We start from the raw sequence: 24011 nt of genomic DNA on the forward strand, positions 1-24011 counted from the left end.
ATTTATATTGAGAGGACTTTGCAGTCCCTCATGTCCTCCATTATATTGTAAAACAGATGGTTGAGTACAATCTAACAGACAGGTATCTGTGTAAAAAAGTCCCCTGCCAGTCGTGGCTGAATAATGAGTACTGATCATGGTCTCGTACCTCGACTCCTGATGTCACTGGAATAGAATTTTTCATCAGAGAATTTTCTAAATAAAGTCCCTCTCCCTACTAAGCCTCTCATTTTTAAAGCAAGACATTATCTGTAAAGGTAAGTACAAAAGAAATTACTTTGCAACATATAGGCTTCTCTTACAATTCAAAAGATTACTATTCTTTTCAAAATCTTTGGAATGAGATGAGTACATTTGATATGCCATTTCATCTTTTGGTATTGGAGTAAATAGCATTCATCAAAGTATTAAGGGTCGCATTTACTGACTGGTTTTCTACATTCTCTTGTGAGAAAAAGCTATTCTCATACAAGGTAATTAAAAAAAGGTACATTTTCAATCCATCAGAACCTTTGGATCATAGCCAAAGATTAAATAATGCATATACTCACTTAATCACAACTTTAAATGGGCAATCAACCTGTTTTTTTAAATGCATATTGTTGCATATTTTAGTGACTAATTAGGAAAACATAGCTAATTATGCTTTTACTGCAATATGTTAAGGTCCAGTATCTGCAAAGAGTAGGAGGTAGCCGTTAGATGTATCAAAATTTAGCATATTTCTTATTCGGAGATTTACTAATGATGTGTTGCATTATCCATCCAACAAACCAAAATCTACAACATAACAGTTTGTACCGGTTAAATAACAGTTTGTACAGGTTAAATGGTTACCTTAGCTAGTGATCGTACAATTGGGCTCTCCATGATTCCTCTCAGGAACAGTAAATCTAGATCCTTGGCTCCCGTAGAGTTTGGCAAATCATTCAAGTTGTCCAGGACCTGCTGCATAGCTATTGAAAGAATAGAACATACATAGTTCAGTCTGAAGCGACTCAGATGTGAGAAACTCTGAACTATCACACATTATTTACTTAAATATGTTGCTCAGTCCTGAGATGTTGCCATGAATAAAAACTCATAGGTCAAGTTGCTTCTCTGAAAACAAAATTAAGTTGACTTTTTACTTTAAAGTTACAAATGTCTAACTTAAAAAAAAGATACACACTTCCATATGGATGAAACATAACAAGAACTTTGGAAATGTGTCAAGGACTTTGAGAAGGGAATTCCAAATATTTGGAAATATTGAGTTTTAACCCTAAGGTTGCAATGGAAGAAGTGAGAGATGCACAAGAGTTGGAAAAGTGCAACATACGAAGGCAGAGATAGAGTAGAGCAAAGCTATGGTTACAGTCAAGGATTAGCACTGAGAAATAATGTATTTAAGAGACTTTGGGCACGGATAAAAATGTTAGCTGAGCAGGATTTGTTGTATTTATTAAGTTCTTAATGAAATGTGTGTGCATAGCTGAAGCTTAAAAGGCCTTATAACAATGGGGAGGTTGAGGATAAAGATGCTTGGCAAAACGTTTGCGTGTTTTGCACTTGTCTCGATGCCCAATATCAGTTTTTTTTAAACAGCCACCACAAGTAAACCAATATAGTTTATCTGACTTAATAAAGTATAGTCACGTGGGCAGAATCAATATCAATGTAGAGAGTAATTAAGTTGACTAGTAGCAACCAAGTGAGAGCTTGTAGATTATATAGCTAGCAGTAGGAACCACATTCTTCTGTTGCTATTTCTTTCACCAGGCAATGCTACAGGAGAAAGGATATTGTCACTGGGAATAAGCTTTTAGAATGATTTGGAGACACTATAACATACTCATTGAACACTGTTCCTTTCCATATTCCTTTTAAAACACATGTTTTTTTTTGCAGGTAGGAGCTGCAAGTTATCCAAGGATTCTGAAATGGACCATGGGAGGATGAATATAATTTGTTACAACTATACACAAGGAAGTGGCACATCTTGCACCTATCAAAAGAGTGAACCATCTAGATGTTTGAAGATTTATTCTCTTTACAGACTTTAGACAATCATTCAACATTGCAAAAGGGGATAGCTATATACAGATTGTACCATGTTTATTGCTCAGAACCCTGAATAGAGAATTGTGGCAATAAATATTTTTAAAGTGCTGTTGACTTTGGGGTCAAATTGTGACTTGATTTAATTATGAATGCAGATTGATTCATGATTAATGATAATTTCCTATTTCTGATATGATTGGGACAAAATTTCACCTTGTCACACTGCAATACTTGCCCACATGATGTCTGGTCACTGAGTGTCTCTAATTTGTTGACATTTAAAACCAAGCAATAACAAGAGATGATTGACAGGCACTCATAAGTGACTGAGACTGAGACATTTGTGTTGTGTCTAACATTTAGAGATTATGGAACAAACTAATGGATAGCATTTATCATTTAAGACACAACAGAAATGCAGATATTAGAGAACTATGCTGACATTTCTCAAATGTGACAGATTCATTGTCATAGTATGTATCACCCTGTTAGAAAAGATAAGCCAAGTTTCCTTCAACAGTACCTTCAAATCCACAACTTCCGCCAACTGAAGAACTAATGGTAGCAGATTCAAGTGAACGTCACCACATGATCAAGTTTCTGTCCTGCCATAAACCATGCTGATTTGGAGCTAAATCATCAGTCCTTCACTGTCACTGCATCAAAACCCTTGAACTCTTGAGCAGCACTGTCAGTGTACCATGCCAAATGGACCACATCAGTTCAAAAAGATAGCATTCCATCACCTTCTAAAGGGTCATCAGGAACGGACAACAAATTTTCACTTTGCCAGCGATATCCACAGCTGATGAAAGAATTTTTAAAAATGTGCTTGCTCAGAGGGTTTCAGAGGAGACTAGCACATCTATAATTAAGCTTGACAAACACAGTAACATATTGAAGGATATGTTAATGAAGTGAGTTGAAGAGCAGGATAACACTCATTAGGATTATGAGCACTGGTATGAACTTGTTGAGTGGCTTTTTCTGTGCAGTAAAGACTCCAAATATTTAGTGCAAGAGGATAAAGGAGACATCACTGCCTTTCAGTCCAGTTCAAGTCCAATGACTGCTGATTACCGAGTCTTTTAGTTTAGCAGCTTACAAGAAAGGTAATATAACAAGAATTTCATTTTAATTAACGTAAGATATTTATGATCAATTGTTTAGCAACCAAAATCACTTTGCTGCTCATTTCTGTCAAACTATTTTCTGAGGCTCCCATGCCTCAGTGAGAACTATGTTGTCCACAGCATAATTAGTACTAAAGACAAAATACTAACATTTATGTGTGAGTAATATGGTGCAAAAAAAAATTAAGTGGAGTATCAAAATCTTGCTAAAAAGTCAAACAATTTAATTAGTTAGCATTTTACAATTAATGAGGTAATTGATTATTAATATTAATTTATTACTAATTTTAGCAATTTCAAGATACTTCAAAAGCTGCAAAATTTCATTAATATCATTATCCTTCCAGATCCCTGCAGGCACAAATGAGGACATGACAATTTAGTAAATGTTTGCACTAAAGTCATTACATTTTGACTAATCCATTTTTATTTCACACTATTCATTGTCTTTTGCTACCATATTTTGGCTAATAACCAACACAGCACCATTTCCACTGTATACTTCCCTCCCCCTCTGCACCCACGTTTCTTCATTGTCTCCTGGAGAAAATCCTGGGATTTCCTTTCCAACACTAGCTAAATTAGGTGGACTGAAGAGTTTTAAGGAGTTGTCTCACCATCACTTTCTCAAGAGCAATTAGAAATAAGCAATAAATGCTGGCATTCCAAATGGAGTACACATCTGATTGAAAATGTTTTTAAAAAATCACATTATACACTGAAGTAAAGTGCCATTTTGAAATCTACACTCTCATTTCCAACTATTTCCTTCTTTTAGAAAACTCCCCTACCTTAAATCTTAAGAATGTCGCTCAAAATGACTAACAAAATATCAGTGTGGTGTATGGCTAAATTCTTGCTGAGAGAAATGTGCAGGAGAAAGTTTTACTGATTTGCTTTCCATGAACAGTTCAGTTAGAACAAGTATTCATTTATTCTACAGTGGGTAAAACCTACAGAGAGCTAACACTGTCTTAAGATGTTAACAAAAAAATTCACAATCAAATTGAGGGAGTTTCCATTGTAATTTATATCCTACATTATCTGCCAGTAATGAGCCCAAAGTTCAAACCCACTGTTCCACCTAATCATCTATTTGAAAACCATTGAAACTATCCTCAAAAGATTCAAACATTAGTGAAGGATAAGCTTTTGTCTTGGATCTTCTTTGATCCAGATTGAACTACCATAATAAATGCATAACCATTTAAGAAACAAAATGATAAAATGTGAAACTGACAGTTATTAAATGTTCTTTTAAAAGTTGCATCAATATATGTCATTACTTTTTGATGCACCAGGTTCAGTCATAAACATTATCATAAATGATTCCAGGAAGCTTTACATCAGATGAAGCAACTCACTTAGGTATGACTGTATTTATAAATCCTGTCATCTAATTTTAGAGTCAGAGAGTCATAGAGATGTGCAGCATGAAACAGACCCTTCAGTCCAACTCATCCATGCCGACCAGATATCCTAATCCAATCTAGTTCCATTTGCCAGCACTTGAACCATATCCTTTTAAACTTTCCTACTCACATACCCATCCAGATGCCATTTAAATGTTGTGATTGTACCAGACTCCACCACTTCCTCTGGCAACTCATTCCATACATGCCCCTTTGCGTGAAAATGCTGCCTCTTAGGTCCCTTTCAAATTTTTCCCCTCTCACCCTAAACCTAGGCCTTCTAGTTCTGGACTTGCCCACCCCAGGGAAATGGATCTGTGTGGGATACTCTTTGGAGGGTTGGGGTGAACTTGATGGGCCAAATGACCTGTTTCCACACTGCAGGGATTCTATGATTCTATGATAATCTACATAGCATAACAAAGATGGGCCAGAATTTGTGAAAAAAAAACAAGGCTAATGGAACCTAGAATTATTGTGGATCATAAAGACAGCACCTTCAGGCAAGGAGCAGATCCCAGTTCAATGTGAATATCAAAACAATTGCTGTCTGGGTCCTCCTATTCTATTACCATAAATAATATTTCACATATAGGATCATTTTTCGAGTTCAGAATTTGATTATATTTACCCGTTAAACACTCTCTAGAAAATCAAGTCTTGCCACTTCAAGTGTAAGTATCCATTCAATATTCAAAGAATCCCACAGTGTGGAAACAGGCCATTCAGCCCAACAAATCCACACCAACCCTCTGAAGAGTATCCCACCCTGACACATTGCCCTACCCTATTACTCTACATTTCCCCTGACTAATGCACCTCATCTACACATCCCTGAACACAAGTGGCAGTTTAGCACGGCCAATTCGGTGCACATCTTTGGACTGTGGGAGGAAACCCACAGCACCTGCAGGAAACCCACGCAAACACAGGAAGAATGTGCAAACTCCACACAAAAAGTCACCTCAGGGTAGATTTGAACCTGCGTCCCTGGCACTGTGAGGCAACAGTCCTAACCACTGAGCCACCATGCCACCAAGCACTATTGTGATTAGTGCTAGGAACTAAAGAAACCTAACTGCTATCAAAAATGAACTACTATAAGTGCAGAATCACAATCCTTCAAGTGTATAGGTTTTCAGGAAAATTCCAAAAAAAAGTGTCCATTTTTAGCTTGCTTTTCTTTTCTGTCTTTTTTAAAAATTCTCTTTTGCTGTTAATCTAATCTCATTGTCCCTCCTCATTTTACTTCCAGAGCTGAATTTAGCAATGAATTCACCTGCTTTATGCCACCCTCCTCAGTCTTTTCTGTGCTCATTTCCTCATTATCCTCATTGGTTATCATAACCAATAGATAGGTAGCCCTATTGATTAACCAGACGGTCAGGCTCCAGACACCATGTTTGCCTACCATGCTGTATTATTAGCTCACACTATCTTTGAGGTGAGACACAAACGTTCAATGACAGCAAATTCTGTCAATGGTCAATGCTGCTCTCACTGCTTCTCTTTTTTAATATTAGTTCAAGTGATGTGGACATCACTGACTGGGCCAGCATTTATTGCCCATTCCTAATTGCGCAAGGGTCAACCACATTTTTGCTGACGTTGAGTCACATTTGGAGCAGACCAGTTAAGGCTGGCAAATATGCTTCCCTAAAGGACGCTGGTGAACCAGATAGATTTTTACAACAATTGACAATGATATATGATTGCTATTAGGCTAGCTTTTTATTCCAGCCTTTTTTTACTGAATTCAAATTGCACTGTCTCCAGTGGTGGGATTCAAACCCACATCCCCAGAACATTAGCATACGGTCCTGGGAATACTGATCCAGTGTCTTTAACACTTACACTACTACCTACCCTTTTGTTGGTTGTAGAAATGTGTGAAAATCAATTACCCTGAAACAGCTCAGAATCATCTCGGTAATCTATTTCATTGTATGCTTCCTTTGTAATTTTTTTTATTCTAAAGGAATACTTACTAGCAATGATCTCTAGCCTCTCGCTTTAACTCAGATACCTGGGTACTTATTCGACAGAAAACAACAAAGGCATGTTTTCATTTCTAAAAATGATATTGGCCATTTATCACAAAAAAGTATCTGTTTGGTTAATAATGTACTCAATCTTTTAATAATATACCGAATCTCTTCCCTGGTATGGTAGCATAGTGTGCAACATTTATTCAGGGCTGATTCAGAGCGGACTCCTCACCAGGGAGTCAAGTCTGTCCCGAAAATGCAACAGCAGTGTTTAATTAAAGGCCCAATTACATTGCACGCGACTCTGCATGAGGCTTGCTGCTGGCGTAGAGCATTCAATGGAAATTGTGATTATGGCATTTTAAACTTGTCTGTGGAGTTATATATTATTAAAGTAGATCCAGCCCAGGTAATAAAGGGTGGCTTTTCATTAGTTAACTCATGAAGAGAGCAGCATCGGCCACCAAAGCCACCTGCTGTGCTGTGCAGGTAGAGGACCACGCTTTTCAAGTGCACCAACTCAAGGGAGTAAACATATATCTAAAAATACAGATTACGCAAGCACCAGAACATTTTCATTTTAAAGACAAAGACAAATAATGCAAAGAAAAATGATAAAATATTTGAACATAGCAATGAGAAACCAGCACTCAGCAGGCTTCCAACAGAAGGAAAACATATCAACAGTTTGAATAGAACTGTCGAGGCTAGTGATCGCCCAAACCAAACTGCTGGCTCCTGCTAAGCTAGTCAATTTCCATCACCAAGGCAAGGTGTTCAATTGACTCAGAACTCTGGACCTGTGAGGAATAAAGTGAAATAACTGCACAGAGGCTGGTATCCTGTCACCAAGTCACCCTTTATTTCCCCATGCCCAGGTCATGGAATCTGGCCAGTTAGCCAGCCTCTAGGGTGAGGGGGCTCTTCGGTGACTCCTGCTTTTTTCCTGTATTTTTAATTTTATTAAACAGTACAAAATACAGTTAACATTAAGCAGAAAGCAGCAGTTCACAAAATAAATCTCACTATGTAAAGGTGAAAGGGCAGCAAAGGCAAACCCCAAACCCCACTGTTCAACCAGTTTTCAGGGAGAGGAGGACAAACCTCAAACCCCACTTCCAATCATCACAAAGATAACAGTAGCAAACATAGACAAGCGCAATCAAATCAGAATCAGTGCATAGAATACACACCCAAAATAGCTATTAAAAAACCAGACACCTGACACCAGACCCCACCACATACTGATCAGACCGTCCTTGGCTAGCCTTCCTGCAGCACAGTTGTTGGCCTTCCAGTCTCTGACCTCCCTGTGTACTGACTGACCCTCCCCAGGCCCGCTTTCCTTAAGGCTGGTCATTGACCACCCAGCTCCTAGTCGCCTCGCTTACTGACTGATCAACCCCAGGCCGCTTTCCTACAAGCTGGTTGTTGGCCTTCCGGTATCCAGCCACCCTGCATACTGACTGACCCTCCCTAGCCCATTTTCTTCCAGGCTGGTTGTTGATCACCCAGCTCCCAGTCACCCCGCGTACTGACCGGACTACCCGGGCCATTTTCCTACGAACTGGTTATTGGCCTTCCAGACCCCAGCTGCCCTGCATACTGACTGACCCTCCCCAGCCCACTTTCCTCCGGGACAGACATTGGCCACCGCATCACGGTCAAGACTCCCGTTTAAATTGTCAGCCAAGGCTCCCTGATTTGGCCAGATTAACAGCCCCAATCAGGCCCCTAACCCACTACATTAAGGCAGTCCAGTTTTACAGGAAAGTGTAAACATGTAGATTTCAACCTGGGGTGGGAGGGAGGTTCAGTTGTGAAATCCACCTCCTCAGAAATGAATTACTTATCAAGGTCAGGCATGAAAAATCACAGGACTTCCAGTGGCTCACAGAATCATACACTGGAGGAATTACTGGAAGAAATGTACAAAAGGGGTAAAATTGAATGGCTGAAACCATTATAAATCTTTAACTATGGGACAAGCTATTTATTGCACCCTGGTACTATTTCATTTGCACTGACTGAATGACTGAATATTTCAGGATTAATTTGTCCAAATGTCTTTTTCTCATTACTCAACATTTCGCAAGTTAAGAAGGCAATTTAATACCTTTTCTAAATGTGTACTGACATGATGACAAACAAATTTTTACTTGCAGTTGAAAGGAAAAACACAAAACTGAGTTCAACATCCCTGTCAGCCTGTCCTCAGAACGAGAAAACTATCCTCCCACCTCTACTCTGGCAGCACGAGGGTGTAGTCATGGCCATTACAGTGTGGCAGCTGTGGGCAAGACAGCCACCTAAAGAGGCCACTGCAACACTCCATAGCTCCCATCCCAGGTCTGCTGGTGGCTCAGCATAACAGTCACATTTTGACCACGCTGGGGTCCTGACTGCCAAATGCAAAATTGCAGCTTTATTGCAAACTCGGTATTTGTAGCCATTCCATCTCCGACCCAACGTTTCTCCAAACAACAGTGAGTTTGAATGACGCTGGTAAATTGTACATTAACTGAAATTTTGGGTGCACTTCACTCCTGTTTCAACATCCTCCCCCACCCCCGTCACTGTTAGACCTCAAAATTCACACCACGGTGTCGTTATTTATATAAAATTAATATCAGTGATTAGGTATTTAATTGAAAAGTAGCATCTGATCATTTCCATTAATTTGGTTTAAATACTAGATTTCTAGATTTTGTACAAATGGCAATTAGAGGCAGGGCAGCAAACTGGTTATGTTCTTACACTGCAGAATTTACAGTCATATAATTCATGTTTCTTTAAATAAAAATGCTCGTCAAAGCAATGATGATGCTCAAAGTTCTGCATTACTGCAAAAGCTCCTTTGGCTCGCAGATGAATTTCTGGGAGAAACTCTGCAGCTCTTTCTGTGTCTGGCCTGTTCCACAGTAATCTGGCTGATTCTTAATTGTCCCCTGAAATGACCACCAAGCTAGGCAATTGTATCCAAGAAGGTAATCAATAATGTGCAACAAATTCTGGAATTAGTAGTGAAGCTCACATTGTCAACAAATGCAAAAAAGCATCAATAGCTTCCAATCAATACCGAAATAGAATTGTGTACTGTATACATGACACTACTATCTTAATTTGATAAAGTGGTTCAAAGCCATGACTTGTTTTATCTAGCATACAAAAACAAAGCATCACCATGACAGAACTCCTTTCCACTAACTACAGAGTTAATCCTTGTCAAGATTCTCTCTCTCTCTCTCTCCGCAAAAAAGGAATAATGTGTAGAGGATGACACTGACATGCATTTTAAAGGATACCCATACTCTAGGGGTATGTACATCGTTTGGACCGTTACCATACCAACAAGATGTCAGACAAGTATGACAAGTTTCCTTAATCATCAACACGACCCATTTTGCTTTCAAACTCCAGCTCATCCGTCCTTATTACAGTTTGTTCCAATCTCAAATTCCATCTCATCTATCAGTAACAGAGCTTGTCCCTATCTCAAACATCACCTTGACTGTATGAGGCAGAACACAAAGTGTCGAATATGAGAAAAGGTTATTTGTCCCGTGAAGAACCGTCCTTTCAGATTATCAGCAATTTATTCTGACATTTACCTTCTCTGACTCATTAATCTTTTGACAGAGAGCTCTGCAAAAAGAATAAGCAAGCAAAAATTTGGAATATTAATTCATCCTCACAGTTCCAATATTCAATTCTGGTTTCTTATTTCCACAGACACTTTCACCCAGATGGCTTGGAAATAATTTGGTACCATGGGATAGTCTTCAGGATTTATTGTTTAGACTCGAATAGATCTCGAATTACCATTCCCAATCAGCTACCTTTACAAAAAATAATTATAACATTTATCTTTGAAATCAAAGCTGCCTTTCATGTAAGTTTGTTTCTCCTTTCTATTGTGTGGGAAAAATCTTTGGATTATAGTTTCATCTCGCACTAATTTGTGTTTTCTCATATTACTAGTATTGTCCAGTTCCACTTCAGATGTTTCAAAGCCTAGACCATTTTCCTCACGAATTGTTTTCAATGCAAAAGGATTCATGTGAAAATCTCTCCTTATAGAAACAAGTCAGAAATTAATCCTGATCATTCCTCCCTTAGTCTTATCCAATGGACAGTGACGTCCTGGGGCCAATTTTTCCAGCCATTCTGAACAAAGGGTTCTGATGAGACAGTTGAGAAAATTGGATGAAAAGTCCAGTGTGGAGTTTTTGAAAATAAGAGCAAAGAGATCTATTACTCGACTGAGTAGCGAATGACAAGATTCTTGTCAGTGAGTGGTAAGAGGCCTATTAGCATTTATTATCACCCTCATTATTACCTAATTTCATTTTATTAATTTGCAGTTTTGCCTTCTTGCACCCACACAGAGAAGCTAGAGGGCAAAGATTCCCAACATGAAAGTCAGAGCAGAAACCTAGCAATTCCGGTTCATTGCTTGCTCCTCCAGGCCTCCATCATGGACACCAAGCACTGACACCGCATGCACAGTGGCTGCACTCATCCCCCTCTCACCATCCACTAGCATCACTATCTGACATGTATCAGGCTCACGGGCCATATCTTCAATCCATTTTGATTTATTTATTGGCATGTATATCTTGTTACAAAATACAGCAAAAAGTATTGTATAGTGCTGCCACTCTCTTTAATCACAGAAAAATAATCCAAAACATAGCATATAAAGACAGAAAAAAGAAGATATAAAGGAAGTGCCCAACTTGACAGTTCTTCTTGAGAAGTGCTTGGCCCTGGGCAATGGGCCTGTTGGCCAGGCACAAGTCCCTTTGGAATGAAAGCCCCTACTCTTTGGCACCATCTTGCCTCCACCAACATCCTCACCACTATGTCCTCACTGGACCTTGCCAATGTAGATGTCACCAATGCTACTGGGAACCAACAGGCCCAAACTCAACTCTGCCACCACGTGAGTGTGCTTCGGGCCTACCTCGCCGATGCAGCTGCTGCCACTGTGTAGCATCATGGTATAAACCCGTCTTCCACCGCCACCTCCATGAATCTGCGCAGGGAGCAGGTGCTGGCTGGAACCCTGCCACAGTAGGGCCAGTCAGCGCTGGCCCTACTCACCACAGCCGATGCCATCGTCACAATTGAGCTCTTCATCAAGAGATAAGTAAAACAAAACAGAAGAGAAAAAGAAAGAGAAGAGAGAGAACAAAAAGAAACAAAATGAAAAGAAAAGCGGGCGGAGTGGACGAGCTCCAGGCTCAGAATCCCTACTCTGCTGCCATCTTACCAGAAGTTACAGTGTGGTTCTACACTTCATTGCTGCACCTTATAGAGTTTTATGACACAGAGATGAACCCCTCTGTTAATTAAACCAAACACCCAGAAAAGCTCACTTCACTCACCTTGCAATCTGTTAAAATGAGTGACAGAGAACTCCCAAATTCCACTATTTAAAGTAAATAACAGTAATTTTTTTTAACTCTGAAAGTGAACATTAAACAACTATTCATAATTCTAAGCCCACCCTTTCTCTTAACATCTTCCTATTTGCCTCCAATTCTATAACAATATGCTGTTCCAATAAGACACTTATTAAAATTACATTAACTTAATTTCAAAACCACACAGTTGCTGACTTCTTCTGTGGCTTCACTCTTCTGACGGAAGATCTCCTTTCTTTTTACTGCGAGAATGTTTCACATCGGGGAGTCCAAAACTAGAGGCTATAGGTTTAGGATGAGAGGGGAAAGGTATAAAAGAGACCTATGGGGCAACTTTTTCACGCAGAGGGTGGTACGTGTATGGAACGAGCTGCCAGAGGATGTGGTGGAGACTGGTACAATTGCAATATTTAAGAGGCATTTGGATGGGTGTACGAATAGGTAGGGTTTGGAGGGATATGGGCCAGGTGCTGGCAGGTGGGACGAGATTGGGTTGGGATATCTGGTCGGTGTGGACAGGTTGGACCGAAGGGTCTGTTTTCAGACTGTACATCTCTATGACTCTATGAAAGGTTACTTATTATAGTGGGTGTTTTCTAATTTCTTGAAGAGCAAGATGTTATCCTGGCAATTAGCTCTCTGGCTCTATGGCAGTTTCTCTCTGACCAATTTTCAAAATGAACACATTTTATACCCCCTCAATGTCGGATCGTCTCATTGGTTCAATGTTGGCAAAACAATTAATTCAAACTCGATTAGGTTTTAGTATCCTGGGGGCATAACTTAAACTGTTTGGTTAAATTCCAATTGTTGTCAAAGCAGCAACCAAAACTCAGGTATCCATTTCACAGCCAAATATTTCATATTTTCAATTTTCCAGTACTCTCTAGGACTGCCATTTCGTCATATAAATAGGTGCCTGTAATCTCTCAGTTCAGAACAGCATTCTCTCTCTTTTAAAGGTACAGTACATGCCTTCAACTTCATAACAGAGTGCACTAGCATCTTTCATTGCAATGCTTTTGCAAGGGCACCTTATACATGGGGACAGGCAGCCCTCAATTGAACCGGGGTACATCTCAGAGATCCTTGATTGCACTCTTCATGCTCACAGCATCTCCTCTTTGCCTTGCATTGACCTTTTGCACTTTTGTCCCTCAATCAGAGCCAGAAGGCTCTCAGAGCTTTTGACCTGGCTTGCCTTTTAGCACAGACACAAATCCAGGCAGCTTGTCATAGTCAGTGGTGGGCAGTCAAAGGAGTAGCCATGTTTCTGTATGAGGTAATGTGCTATGTCAATCTCACAGTTGCACCTTGTACTGTGTTTTATTAATTTATGGTATGACAGCATCACTGGCTAGGCCAGGATACATTGGCAATGCCTAATTACCCAGAGAACAGTTAAACGTCAACCACATTGCTGTGGGTCTGGAGTCACTTGTAAGTCAGATCAGGTAAGGATGGCAGTTTCCTTCCCTAAAGGATATTAGTGAATCAGCTGGATTTTATCAACAACGGATTCACAGTCATAATTAAACACTTCATTCCAGATTTTTATTCAATTCATGTGGCAGGATTTGAACCCGGGTTCCCAGAACATTATTTGAGTCATTGGGTCAACAGTCCAGTGCACAAACGCACTGCGTGTGGTTTGAACAATGGCCATGTCTCAAAGTCTAAGGGTAGTAGTCCTCAGTCATGTCAAAGGAGACACTTTTCAGACACAAAGAATGAATAGGTGAAGAGTGTCACCTGTCATTTTTACAAGGGCTTGGACATGATTGATTTGCCCAGAGGCAGCCATGGTCAGAATCTGCTCTTTGTAAGAGGTGAGGAGCTAGGTGCTGGGCACCCCACCACCCACTTTGGCTCCTTCTGCTCTACTGTGGGCCATTTTCTCCTGAAATTAGACAGAGAGAGGTTTTGATTGAGAAGAAAGTGGCTCATACAGCTGTTAGGATTGGTGTAAGTGGGTGAAAGGCAGAGAGGAGCTCTGAATGACTGAGTAGGCAGCACAGAGCCAGAGGGTTAGTGGTGTGGGGGAGCTATGTGTGTGACAGTGAATGAGAGAAGGCACTACATGCAACAGCGAGAGTGGCAGAGCATGAGCCTTGGTGGGAGTTATCGGAGTAGTAGAGATAGTGCGTGTATGAGGCAGAGCAGACAACGTCATTGACTTCCTTCCAACATTGCTGTTTATTCCTCCCAACTGACCCAGGTAGCAACTTCAAATCATACTGGTAGGGTCTGCTGTCATAGTATCCTCTGTCAGCCCTGGGGAAGAGAACGTTCTTCCTCTGCATCACCCTATCCACTGGAAATCCCAGGATCCCTTCCACAAAGCGGGAAACCAATTTCTGTTATTGGCCATGTCCGGTTAAAATGTCACAAACCCATGCAGGGGTGCTCCAGATTGACAGAGCTTGACCCGGATACCCAAAGGCCTTTTAAATACAGCATTGCTGCCAGGAATCCTGGGATGTCTTGGTAGTGGTGAGTACCTCTGCCCATGGTGAGTGGGGGAATCAGGCTTCCATCACTCCATTGGCCCTGTTGTAGCGTGGTACTGAGTTAATGAGACACATTTGGGATGGGAGCTCGATATATCTCGCTGGGCCTCACAAAAAGAAGCTCAATAAAAATAACACTTAGCTGATTTCTGGTAAGATTCTGCCACTGAAGTTTGAGTGCTCAAAACTGAACTTAATATTCCAAAGGTAATCTCAGCAATTAATTATTCAAGGCTGAAATGATTGCTCTGCCTTAATCAGAATCAGTCTCCATTATAGTATCTGTACATATAGTTATTGTATAGATATTGTAATATGGAAACAGTCTATTCTCCTCAGGAGTTTGCTTTAATTTATATGTGAAACAATCCTCATCCTATGTCTACATTACATTATTAAAGCCCTATTTTCTTCAACAGACTATTTAACCTACTCTTCAGGATTGACATGGGCTCTGTTTTAATCACTAAATCCTATTTTAATTGCTAACTCTTCTTCACAGTGATATCTAAAAACCCTCTCCTTCTCCATGTCCTAAATACCTTTATTGTAAAATTGAAAACACGTCCCTCATCCTTAATCCATCAAACACCAGAAGCAGCCTGTTTCCATTTATAATTTTGAATAGTTATAGTAGATCACTTCATAATCATCTCTGTGCTTTCAAAACCATCCTCAAAAGATGTTGCTGGATAATATCAATACTGCTATAGCTGACATTCAATACTGGTTTCAGTTTTTCCAAATATGTACTATCAGACAAATTATACGCACATCATTTGTCCCACTGAGGTCATCCGTTACCACAGCAGTAAACCAGAATCCTGGCAGATGGAAACCATGTAGGTTGAATGGATATGCTTGACTGTACACTCATCGTTTACTAGGCAGTTTATTTTTCTAAATTCAAGATTGTTAGCTTCAAATGACCTGATAATCAGAATGAACTGTACATCACACTTTCTCGCGGAAGTTTTAGAGGATACCAGTAGTTGTTTATCTGGACAAAACCAAAATGACAATATGAGGGGATATGATCATAACATGGCTGGCTGATTTTCTGCAAACCAGGAGCACCAAAAATGATTTAAATTATACATGCATTTTACTCATTACATTTTATCAAGTTAGGAATGTGATGAAAACAAATTGAGTGAAGCCATAGACATACAAAGTAGACACAGGAGTCGGACATTCAGCCTTCAAGCCTACTTCACCATTCATGGCTACGTCAACACCATATTTCTGCTTTCTACCATTAATATCTAAAAAAAATCAATGTCTTCCACAAATATATTCAATGACTCATTTGAAGCACCAGAAGCAACTAAATGAATGCAATTTTAATTTTTTAAGCTTGCCTAAATATAAGTATTAGAAAATAAGTAATATTACATGGCATGGGTATTTTACAAAATATCAAATCAATTCTGCTCAACCGTTTAGAAAACAAAATCCTCTTGTCACATTTAAGTGCAGAAAACACAAGCTTTAGCCCAATAGGTAGAATAGACAAAAAAAAAAGCCAAGAACTGCTGATGCTTGCAATCAGAAACAAAAACAGAAATTGCTAGGAAAACTCAGCAGGTTTGGCAGCATCCGTGGCGAGACATCAGAGTTAACATTTCAGGTCCAGTGACCCTTCTTCCAAACTGAGTAAATACAGTACTTGGTTCTGTCAAAATGCTGTATTTTTTGAAAGCTAGAACAATTTTGCTGCTGTGGATCTCATTATAAAACTGTGCATCTGCAGCATACGCCTGAATCACCTATTGCACTGCCCTCAATCCACTTACCTACACAAAGCACTTCACTTCCTATCAACAAGTGGCTACAAGCAGGAAGTGTGAGCTTTCAGTAGTTTCAGTAAGAATCTCTTGAATTAAACTCTCTACAATCAACCTATCCCTATGAATGATGGTGGAAACACAAAAAATGGTGCAAGTAATTCTCTTGCTTAAATCTTATTATCCTGTTAGTAAAAAAAAGTATTTCTCATCAAGAGATTTTGGTAAAAGGACATTTGCATGGGTAAACACAAAGTAGAAGAGCAGTTGCAATGAATTGGAAGAACTATCGGAGACTACATTAAGAGGCAGCAGTGAACTGATTTATTATTATCCTTGCAGGATGGGATTATACCGCAGCTGCCAGTCTCAATCTAATATCGGATGAGAATGAAATGCAGCCAGTAGAGTGGAATTTTCCTTTTTCATTAGCTGCATCCCCAGCCAGGTCAGAGTAAGATTAAATGTAAAAGATGTCTTCTAATACGTGTTTGGATCCAGCTGCAGGGTTGTTCTTCTAGCTCGTTCATTTTTAATGTGAAGGGTGTGATATCCTTTGGATATCAAACACTTTGAGTGTTTGAGCATTTTAAATTGTGGCTTTCTCATCAGCCCAGTGTTAGACAGCGAAACAGAGAGATCAGCTTTGGCAACAAAGCACTTGACTTTTCTCAAGAATCTTCCATACAGCTGCTTGTGTCCAAACTGGCTCAACCTTCACCACCATCAGCCCATTTGCTGACCTACACAGAGTCCAAGTTAATTATGTCTTGATTTTAACGTTCTAATTCTGGATTTCAAATCCTTCCCTCTGCTGATCACCCTGGGCTCTATAATCTCCTCCAATTCCACACCTTCATTTAATTCCAGCCTCTTGAGTAACACTGATTTTAAACACTATTATTGATAACCATGTCCTCAGCTGGAATTCACTCTGTAAACTTTTCCACCTCTTTACCTTATTTACTTTCTTGGAAACACTTCATGTACCCCACCAGTTTGTACAAATGTTTCATCATTTACCTGAGTACCTGTGTCATGTATTGCTTTTGCTTCCATGAAGTTAAAGGGAGGTGATGGCCTAGTGGTATTATTGCTGGACTGTTAATCTAAAAACGCAGATAATGTTCTGTAGATCTGGGTTCAAATCCTGCCAGGGCAGATAGTGGAATTTCAATTCAATAAAGGAAGAGTCTAATAAAGACCATGAATCCATTGAAAGTTGTTGGCAAAACTGATTTGGTTCCCCAAATGCCCTTTAGGGAAGGAAATTGTAATCTCTACCTGGATTACATGTGATTCCAGACTCACAGCAGTGTGGTTGACTTTTAACTGCCTTCTGGACAATTAGGGATGAACAATAAATGCTGCCTAGCCAGTGATACCCTTATCCCATGAATGAATAAAGGAAGTGCCTTGCAACATTTACTCTGGCAAATACCTGAAGTAAATGTAAGTTGTTGTTGTACTGAAAGTGCTGGGAACACTCAAGAATCCAATATGACTCCTCTATGAAATTGTTGTCAGTGTTGTTGTGTGATGTGGACACTGGGAGGGTTCAAAAATAGGAGAGTAGAAGGCTGTATTATATAGTTGTAGCTGCCCACTCCCCAATCAGGGAAAATGTCCTGCAGGAGTTGAACTTTTTGAGGTGACAGTTGATTAGAAGTGTCATAAGCAAATAATGTGGAGTTATGGCTATTTAAGTGGAATTCATATTCATATTACATGTCACCATTTATTTGACTCGATCCAATTCAGCTCAATGGGCCAGCTTTACATTCTCATTTTACTTTGTACAAACTTAGTGAGAGATTCAGAATTGGCAAAATTCACATACCAATGACAGCATGCCACAATGTGGATCTGTACCCTTGATACCAGCTGCATATTTGACCGGGTTTCCAGGAAAGGGTGTCAACCCAGGCAAGGATACTAGCAACCCATCAGGTGAGTCCAATTTAAGCTGCTGTAATGTAACTTTCACTAATGAATTAAATGGGTGGAGGCAGAGTGTGGGAGTGTGGTACTGGTATGAAACATTGTAAAATCAACCTATTCAGGTGTGTTCTGACATGCTTCCAACCCAGGAAGATCCTGAACCTGGATGTTCTGGCCCATGTAGTGACACTACCATTAGATCTCCACAGCCCTTAAGCCTAGGACACCTGGGATCTCTGGGTAGTCTCCCATCCAAGTGGAAGGGCTAAGTCTGCTACGTTTATGAGATCGGGCATTTTCAGATTAATACTCATGCACTTGTTAATATATTGCTGGTTCTCTGAATTTTAAAATAGGGTGGGGGGGGTAAGGATTGAGAGGGGAAGGGAAGGCCATAGACCGGGGTATTCAAGAGGCCTTGTTAGGGAGGACTGAGAGAGGGAGGGGTGGTATAGACTGAGGCTTCTTTGAGGGATGTAGGGAGAACCCTCCTGCAAAACCTACTGTGTTAGACAATCTTCAGGAGCCAGAAGAGGGCGAGTTGTCAGGCTTCCAAATATATTGTGTGAGTACAAACTAACAATGTTAATTAATATTCCCACACAATAGGCGGGATACTCCAATAGCCAATATTGCATATTGGTGGTGCATTTTGCACTTTCTGTTTTTAACACCTGGGACCCCCTCCTTCCTAAATTGCAGGATGAATAGCGTTAATATAAGGTCATGATATTTATTCTTTGTGAATCGCACAGTGCAATCCAATTTAAAACTCTAAACTAAACTTAATGCGCGATTTTCATCATCATTTCCTTTGGCATAGTGCCAACATCTCTACTTTAGGGACAGTTTCAACACTTCAAAACTGCTCTCAAGGACAATTTGCTCTTACACGTTCTCTTGAAGATTGACACAGTGTTTTGAATTCCGCAGGTGGTATTTAAATTGATCTGTGATTTAATGGAATTAGCCGCCAGGTCCCTCACAAATGCTTCATTAACAATTCCACAGCTATGTACTACTTTGCTAAGGAAAAAAATAGCTTGCATTTAGATTGCACTTTCCAGATTCTGGGACACCTTAATGTCTGTATAATCATGGGTATATTTTGAAGTGCAGTTGCTATGGTAATGTAAATAATGCAGCATCCAATTTGCATACAGAAAGCGGCTAAACCTTTGCAGTGTTATTTTCTCCTCCTGCTTCAGTATAGGAGTTGTGGCTGTACTGGACATTGGTGAGGTCTCTTCTGGTTCCAGTGTCCAGTCCTGGTCTTCTTGGTATAGAAAAAATATTATTAAGTTGGACAGGGTTCAGGATGTTGCTGGGAATGAACGGTTTGAGTTATAAAGAGAAGTTGAATAGGCTGGGACATTTTTCTCTGGTCTGTAGGAGGTTTAGAGATGATCTTATATGGGTTTATAAAATAATGAGTGGTATAGATAAGGTGAATAGCAGGTGTCTTTTCCTTAGGGTGGGGGATTTCAAGACTAGGAGCATATTTTTAAGCTAGAGGAGAAAGGTTTGAAAAAGACATGACGGGCAACTTTTTTACACAGAGTGGCACCCGTGTGGAATGAACTTCCAATGGAAGTGGTGGATGTGGGTACAATTACAACATTTAAAAGACAGAGTCATAGAGATGTACAGCACGGAAACAGACCCTTCGGTCCAACTCATCCATGGTATCCTTATGTATGATATTCTAACTACGTCTAGTCGCATTTACCAACATTTGTCCCCTAACCCTCTAAATGCTTCCTATTCATAAACTAATTTACATGTTGTAATTGCACCAACCTCCACCACTTCCTCTGGCAGCTCATTCCATACACACACAACCCTGTGTGTGAAAAAGTTGCTCCTTAGATTCCTTTTAAATCTTTCCCTTCTCACCTTAAACCTATGCCCTGCAGTTTTGGACTCCCCCAAACCGGTGAAGAGACCTTCTCTATTTACCCTATCCATGCCCCTCATGATTTTACTAAACTCTGGAAGGTCACTCCTCAGCCTTCAATGCTGCAGGGAAAATAGCTCCAGTCTATTCAGCTTCTCCCTATAGCTCAAATCATCCAACCTTGGCAATATCCCTGTAAACTATTTCTGAATCCTTTCAAGTTTCACACCGTACTTCGTATAGCTGGGAGACCAGAGTTGCATACAGTATGCCAATAGTAGCCTAAGCTATGTCCTGTACAATGCAACATGACCTCCCAACTCCTATAGTCAATGCACTGACCAATAAAGGCAAGCATATCAATACCGTCTTCGCTAACCTATCTACCTGCAATTCCACTTTCAAGAAACTATGAACCTGCACTCCAAAGTGCCTTTACTCAGCAACACTCCCCAGGACCTTACAATTAAGTGTGTAAGTTCTGCCCTGATTTGCCATTCCAAAATGCAGCACCTCACATTTATCTAAATTAAACTCCATCTATCACTCCTCGGTCCATTGATCCATCTGATCAAGATCCTGTTGAACTTTGAGGTGACCTTGTTCGTTGTCCGCTACACCTCCAATTTAGACGAGTACATATATGAAAAAGAAACGTTTGGAGGGATATGGGCCAAGTGCAGGCAGATGTACTGAAGCATCTGCTTCCATGCTCTATGATTCAATTCCTATCTTGTCTGCTAGATTGGACCAACCGAAGTTGGAATTTCATAGAATCCCTACAGTGTGGAAACAGGCCCTTCGGCCCAATAAATCCACACCGACCTTCTGAAGAGTAACCCACCCAGACGCATTTCTCCTACGTTATATTTACCCCTGGCTAATGCACCTAACCCTGAGCACTATGGGCAACTTAGCATGTCCAATTCGCCTAACTTGCACATCTCTGGACTGCGGGAGGAAACAGGAGCACCTGAAGGAAGCCCATGTCATACATGCAAACTCCACACAACCAGTTGCCCGAGGCTGGAGTTGAAACCAGGTCCCTGGCGCTGTGAGGCAGCAGTACTAACAACTGAGCCATGGTACCACCCCATGGTGTGTGGCTCAGAAAGAATAGATCTGGATTCGAAAGCTTGCATGGGTACTGGGCAAGCGACCAGACAAATCACAGTCAACAGAAGTGTTCCCTGTAAGGTTGTTTCCCCTGCACAGACCTCTGATGCCCATGAGAGGCACGGACTACTCAAGCTGGAAGTAACTGTTGTGACCGGCGTCAGCAAAGGCTCATTGTCCTGCTTGAACCCTTGGATTAACTGTGTATGCAAGCAGCTGTGCAACTTACAGAAAATGGATGTAGGTTTGCTTGCTGACGTTTCATCACCCTATTGGGTAACATCTTCAGTGGGCCTCAGGTGAAGCACTGCTGATAAGTCCTGCTTTCTATTTATATGTTTGGGTTTCTTTGGCTTGGTGATGTCATTTCCTGTGGTGAAGTCACTTTCTGTCCTTTTTCTCAGGGGGTGGTAGATGGGGTCTAACTTGATGTGTTTGTTGATAGCGTTCTGGTTGGAATGCCATGTATGGAAGTGACTTCACCACAGTAAATGCCATCACCACAGGAAATGACATCACCAACCCAAAGAAACCCAAACATATAAATAGAAAGTAGGACTTATCAGCAGTGCTTCGCCTGAGGCCCACTGAAGATGTTACCTAGTATGATGATGAAACATCTAGGAATGAACCTTTCAGCTCAGCGAGCAAACCTACACCCAGAACCCCAACCTGAGCTACAAATCTTCTCAAAACTTGCTATTTACAGGAAATGATAATCACTGGGTAAAAGTATGACACAGAACAGGCCACTTGTGAAATGCAGGACTAGATATTTGGTTCCACTACCATTGGTAGAATTAAATATCAAGTCCTCCATTTACAATCACACACCTCTGTGCTGAGCGATGATCAATGCAGCTGAGAAATTCAGGTATGATGAGAAATGGGTAGTCCACCAATCAAATTTTAATGGAAAGACCCCGCACTTCCTAGATTCTCACTATTACAAAGGCTGAACTGCAAGGAGCTGTGGTGGTGGTTGTGTGTTACAGAGCATTCAGGGAGGCCAAGTTGCTGTGGCAACGAACATTTGTACATGCATATTGTAGTCTGGAGGTTTTGATAGTGGTGGTCAAGGGTCCAAATTCCTTTCCATCACCTGGCTTTCCAGGAATCCATCCCATTCTTAGCACCTGCCATTGGCATATGTTGGAAATATTTGCAGATTGTTAGCTAATCTGTTTGGCCGTATTAATAATGTAGAAAGGGAAGGAGCTTATTGTAAAATCACAAAATAGGTCCAGATTATGATCAGGTCCAGTTTCCTTTTGCAGCTTTTGGCAAAGTTTTAAGATGTAAATCAAATGAAAACTGATTCCAACAGCATCTCAGTTTTTAGATGAAGTATCAGGCCCTCAGCCATGCTGAGTGTATATGTTGTTCAGCTACCATGTACAAGCCAGCTGGCATGTGAAGTAGTGAATTGTTGGCTTTCTTCCAGCACCTCCTGTGACACAGCATCTTAAAATCACGCTAGGATCCTCTGTTTCATTGGAAACCATTTATAAATGCCCAAAAAAAGACTCTCCACAATCAAAGCAAATAGAATTTTATTTGTAAGAAGTGTGCTTCATACCAGACCACCTAAGCATTGTGTGAGTAAGAGAGCACAACCAAAAATTAATTTTAATAATATCAAACTAAAATTAGTTTATTGTTGAAAGAATTATGCTATTATTCAAATAGCCAGCAATGGCTGGCTATTTTATATGTTAAAGGCTGAGGTTAGAATTTGGCATAATTTTAAGGCCATATGAAATTATTGTAAAAATAACTTGAAATTTGTGTAAAATTGCAATTTCATAAGCTTTGCAAAGAGATTGTAAGAAACTTTTGAGCCAAAATATTTGATTGATGACTTTTCAATTAACTCTGCTATTCATATCTAATGTCATTGACTTTACTGACCTTCAAAAGCATTTGATGATCTCAGGTGGAAATGATACACCTGTTCCATGCTTATTTAACAAATGCTGCTAACAACATGGTGACGTCCCACAAATCAATATTTTATAATCGCAATTTAATAATATACATTTATTAATTATATACATTTCGTATAAATGTATGTAGGCTTTTTTTTGGACATTTTACCAAGTGATTCCCACCTGCAACAGGGACAGCAATACAAAACTAGAGAGAATGAGGAATGCAACCTTATCCTTTTGTCATGTGGCTTAGTTATGAGTTTCAGTTCTTTACCGACTGGTCAAGGAGAAGGCGAAGTCAAAGACTGTCTTCAGGTTCAGAATTCAATGTAGCATTATCTGTTTTACATTAATAACAAATACCACTACCATACATGGTAAATCACAGATATACCAGGCTCTAAATTATAGTCACAGTAGGTCACGATTAATCTACCTTCTTCATGTATAAAAGTCCACATGCTTTCAGTGTGTCTTGCTGAAAGTAGAGTATTCTGGTATGCAGTGTATGCAGTCTTCTTCCAGAGTGTTCTAACTCCACCCACTCTGAAGTATTTATACTCAGTGATGTGTCCGTAATATCATAGTAAGATTGTGAAAAGCAAATGTTCATAACAAAATCAAAATACAACAGAAATTGGAAATCTAAAACAAAGAGAATGCTAGAAAAACTCAGCATGTCTAGCAACACAAGTGGAGAGAGAAACAAAGTTAATGATTTGAGTCTGGTATGACTATTCTTTAGCTGAAAATGTGTTGCTGGAAAAGCGCAGCAGGTCAGGCAGCATCCAGGGAACAGGAGAATCGACGTTTCGGGCATAAGC

At 40.1% G+C, this 24011-nt stretch overlaps 1 protein-coding gene across 7 annotated transcripts in view; it reads right to left on the bottom strand.

The window, feature by feature from the left end:
- The window catches only part of mpp2b (membrane palmitoylated protein 2b), a 536989-nt gene that overhangs the window by 131484 nt on the left and 381494 nt on the right, over positions 1-24011 (bottom strand). For 5 of the 7 annotated variants that reach the window (XM_043675077.1, XM_043675076.1, XM_043675075.1 and 2 more), the window contains one exon: positions 838-956. In XM_043675077.1, coding sequence (XP_043531012.1) covers positions 838-956 — 119 coding nt within the window. Of the gene's footprint in view, positions 1-837; positions 957-3967; positions 3975-5333; positions 5346-7882; positions 7887-9115; positions 9123-24011 lie in introns of those variants that run through there. The other 2 variants (XM_043675078.1, XM_043675079.1) reach the window with 2 other exon arrangements.

Source organism: Chiloscyllium plagiosum, chromosome 33 (assembly GCF_004010195.1).
Source record: "Chiloscyllium plagiosum isolate BGI_BamShark_2017 chromosome 33, ASM401019v2, whole genome shotgun sequence".
In the NCBI taxonomy this organism is placed as follows: domain Eukaryota; kingdom Metazoa; phylum Chordata; class Chondrichthyes; order Orectolobiformes; family Hemiscylliidae; genus Chiloscyllium; species Chiloscyllium plagiosum.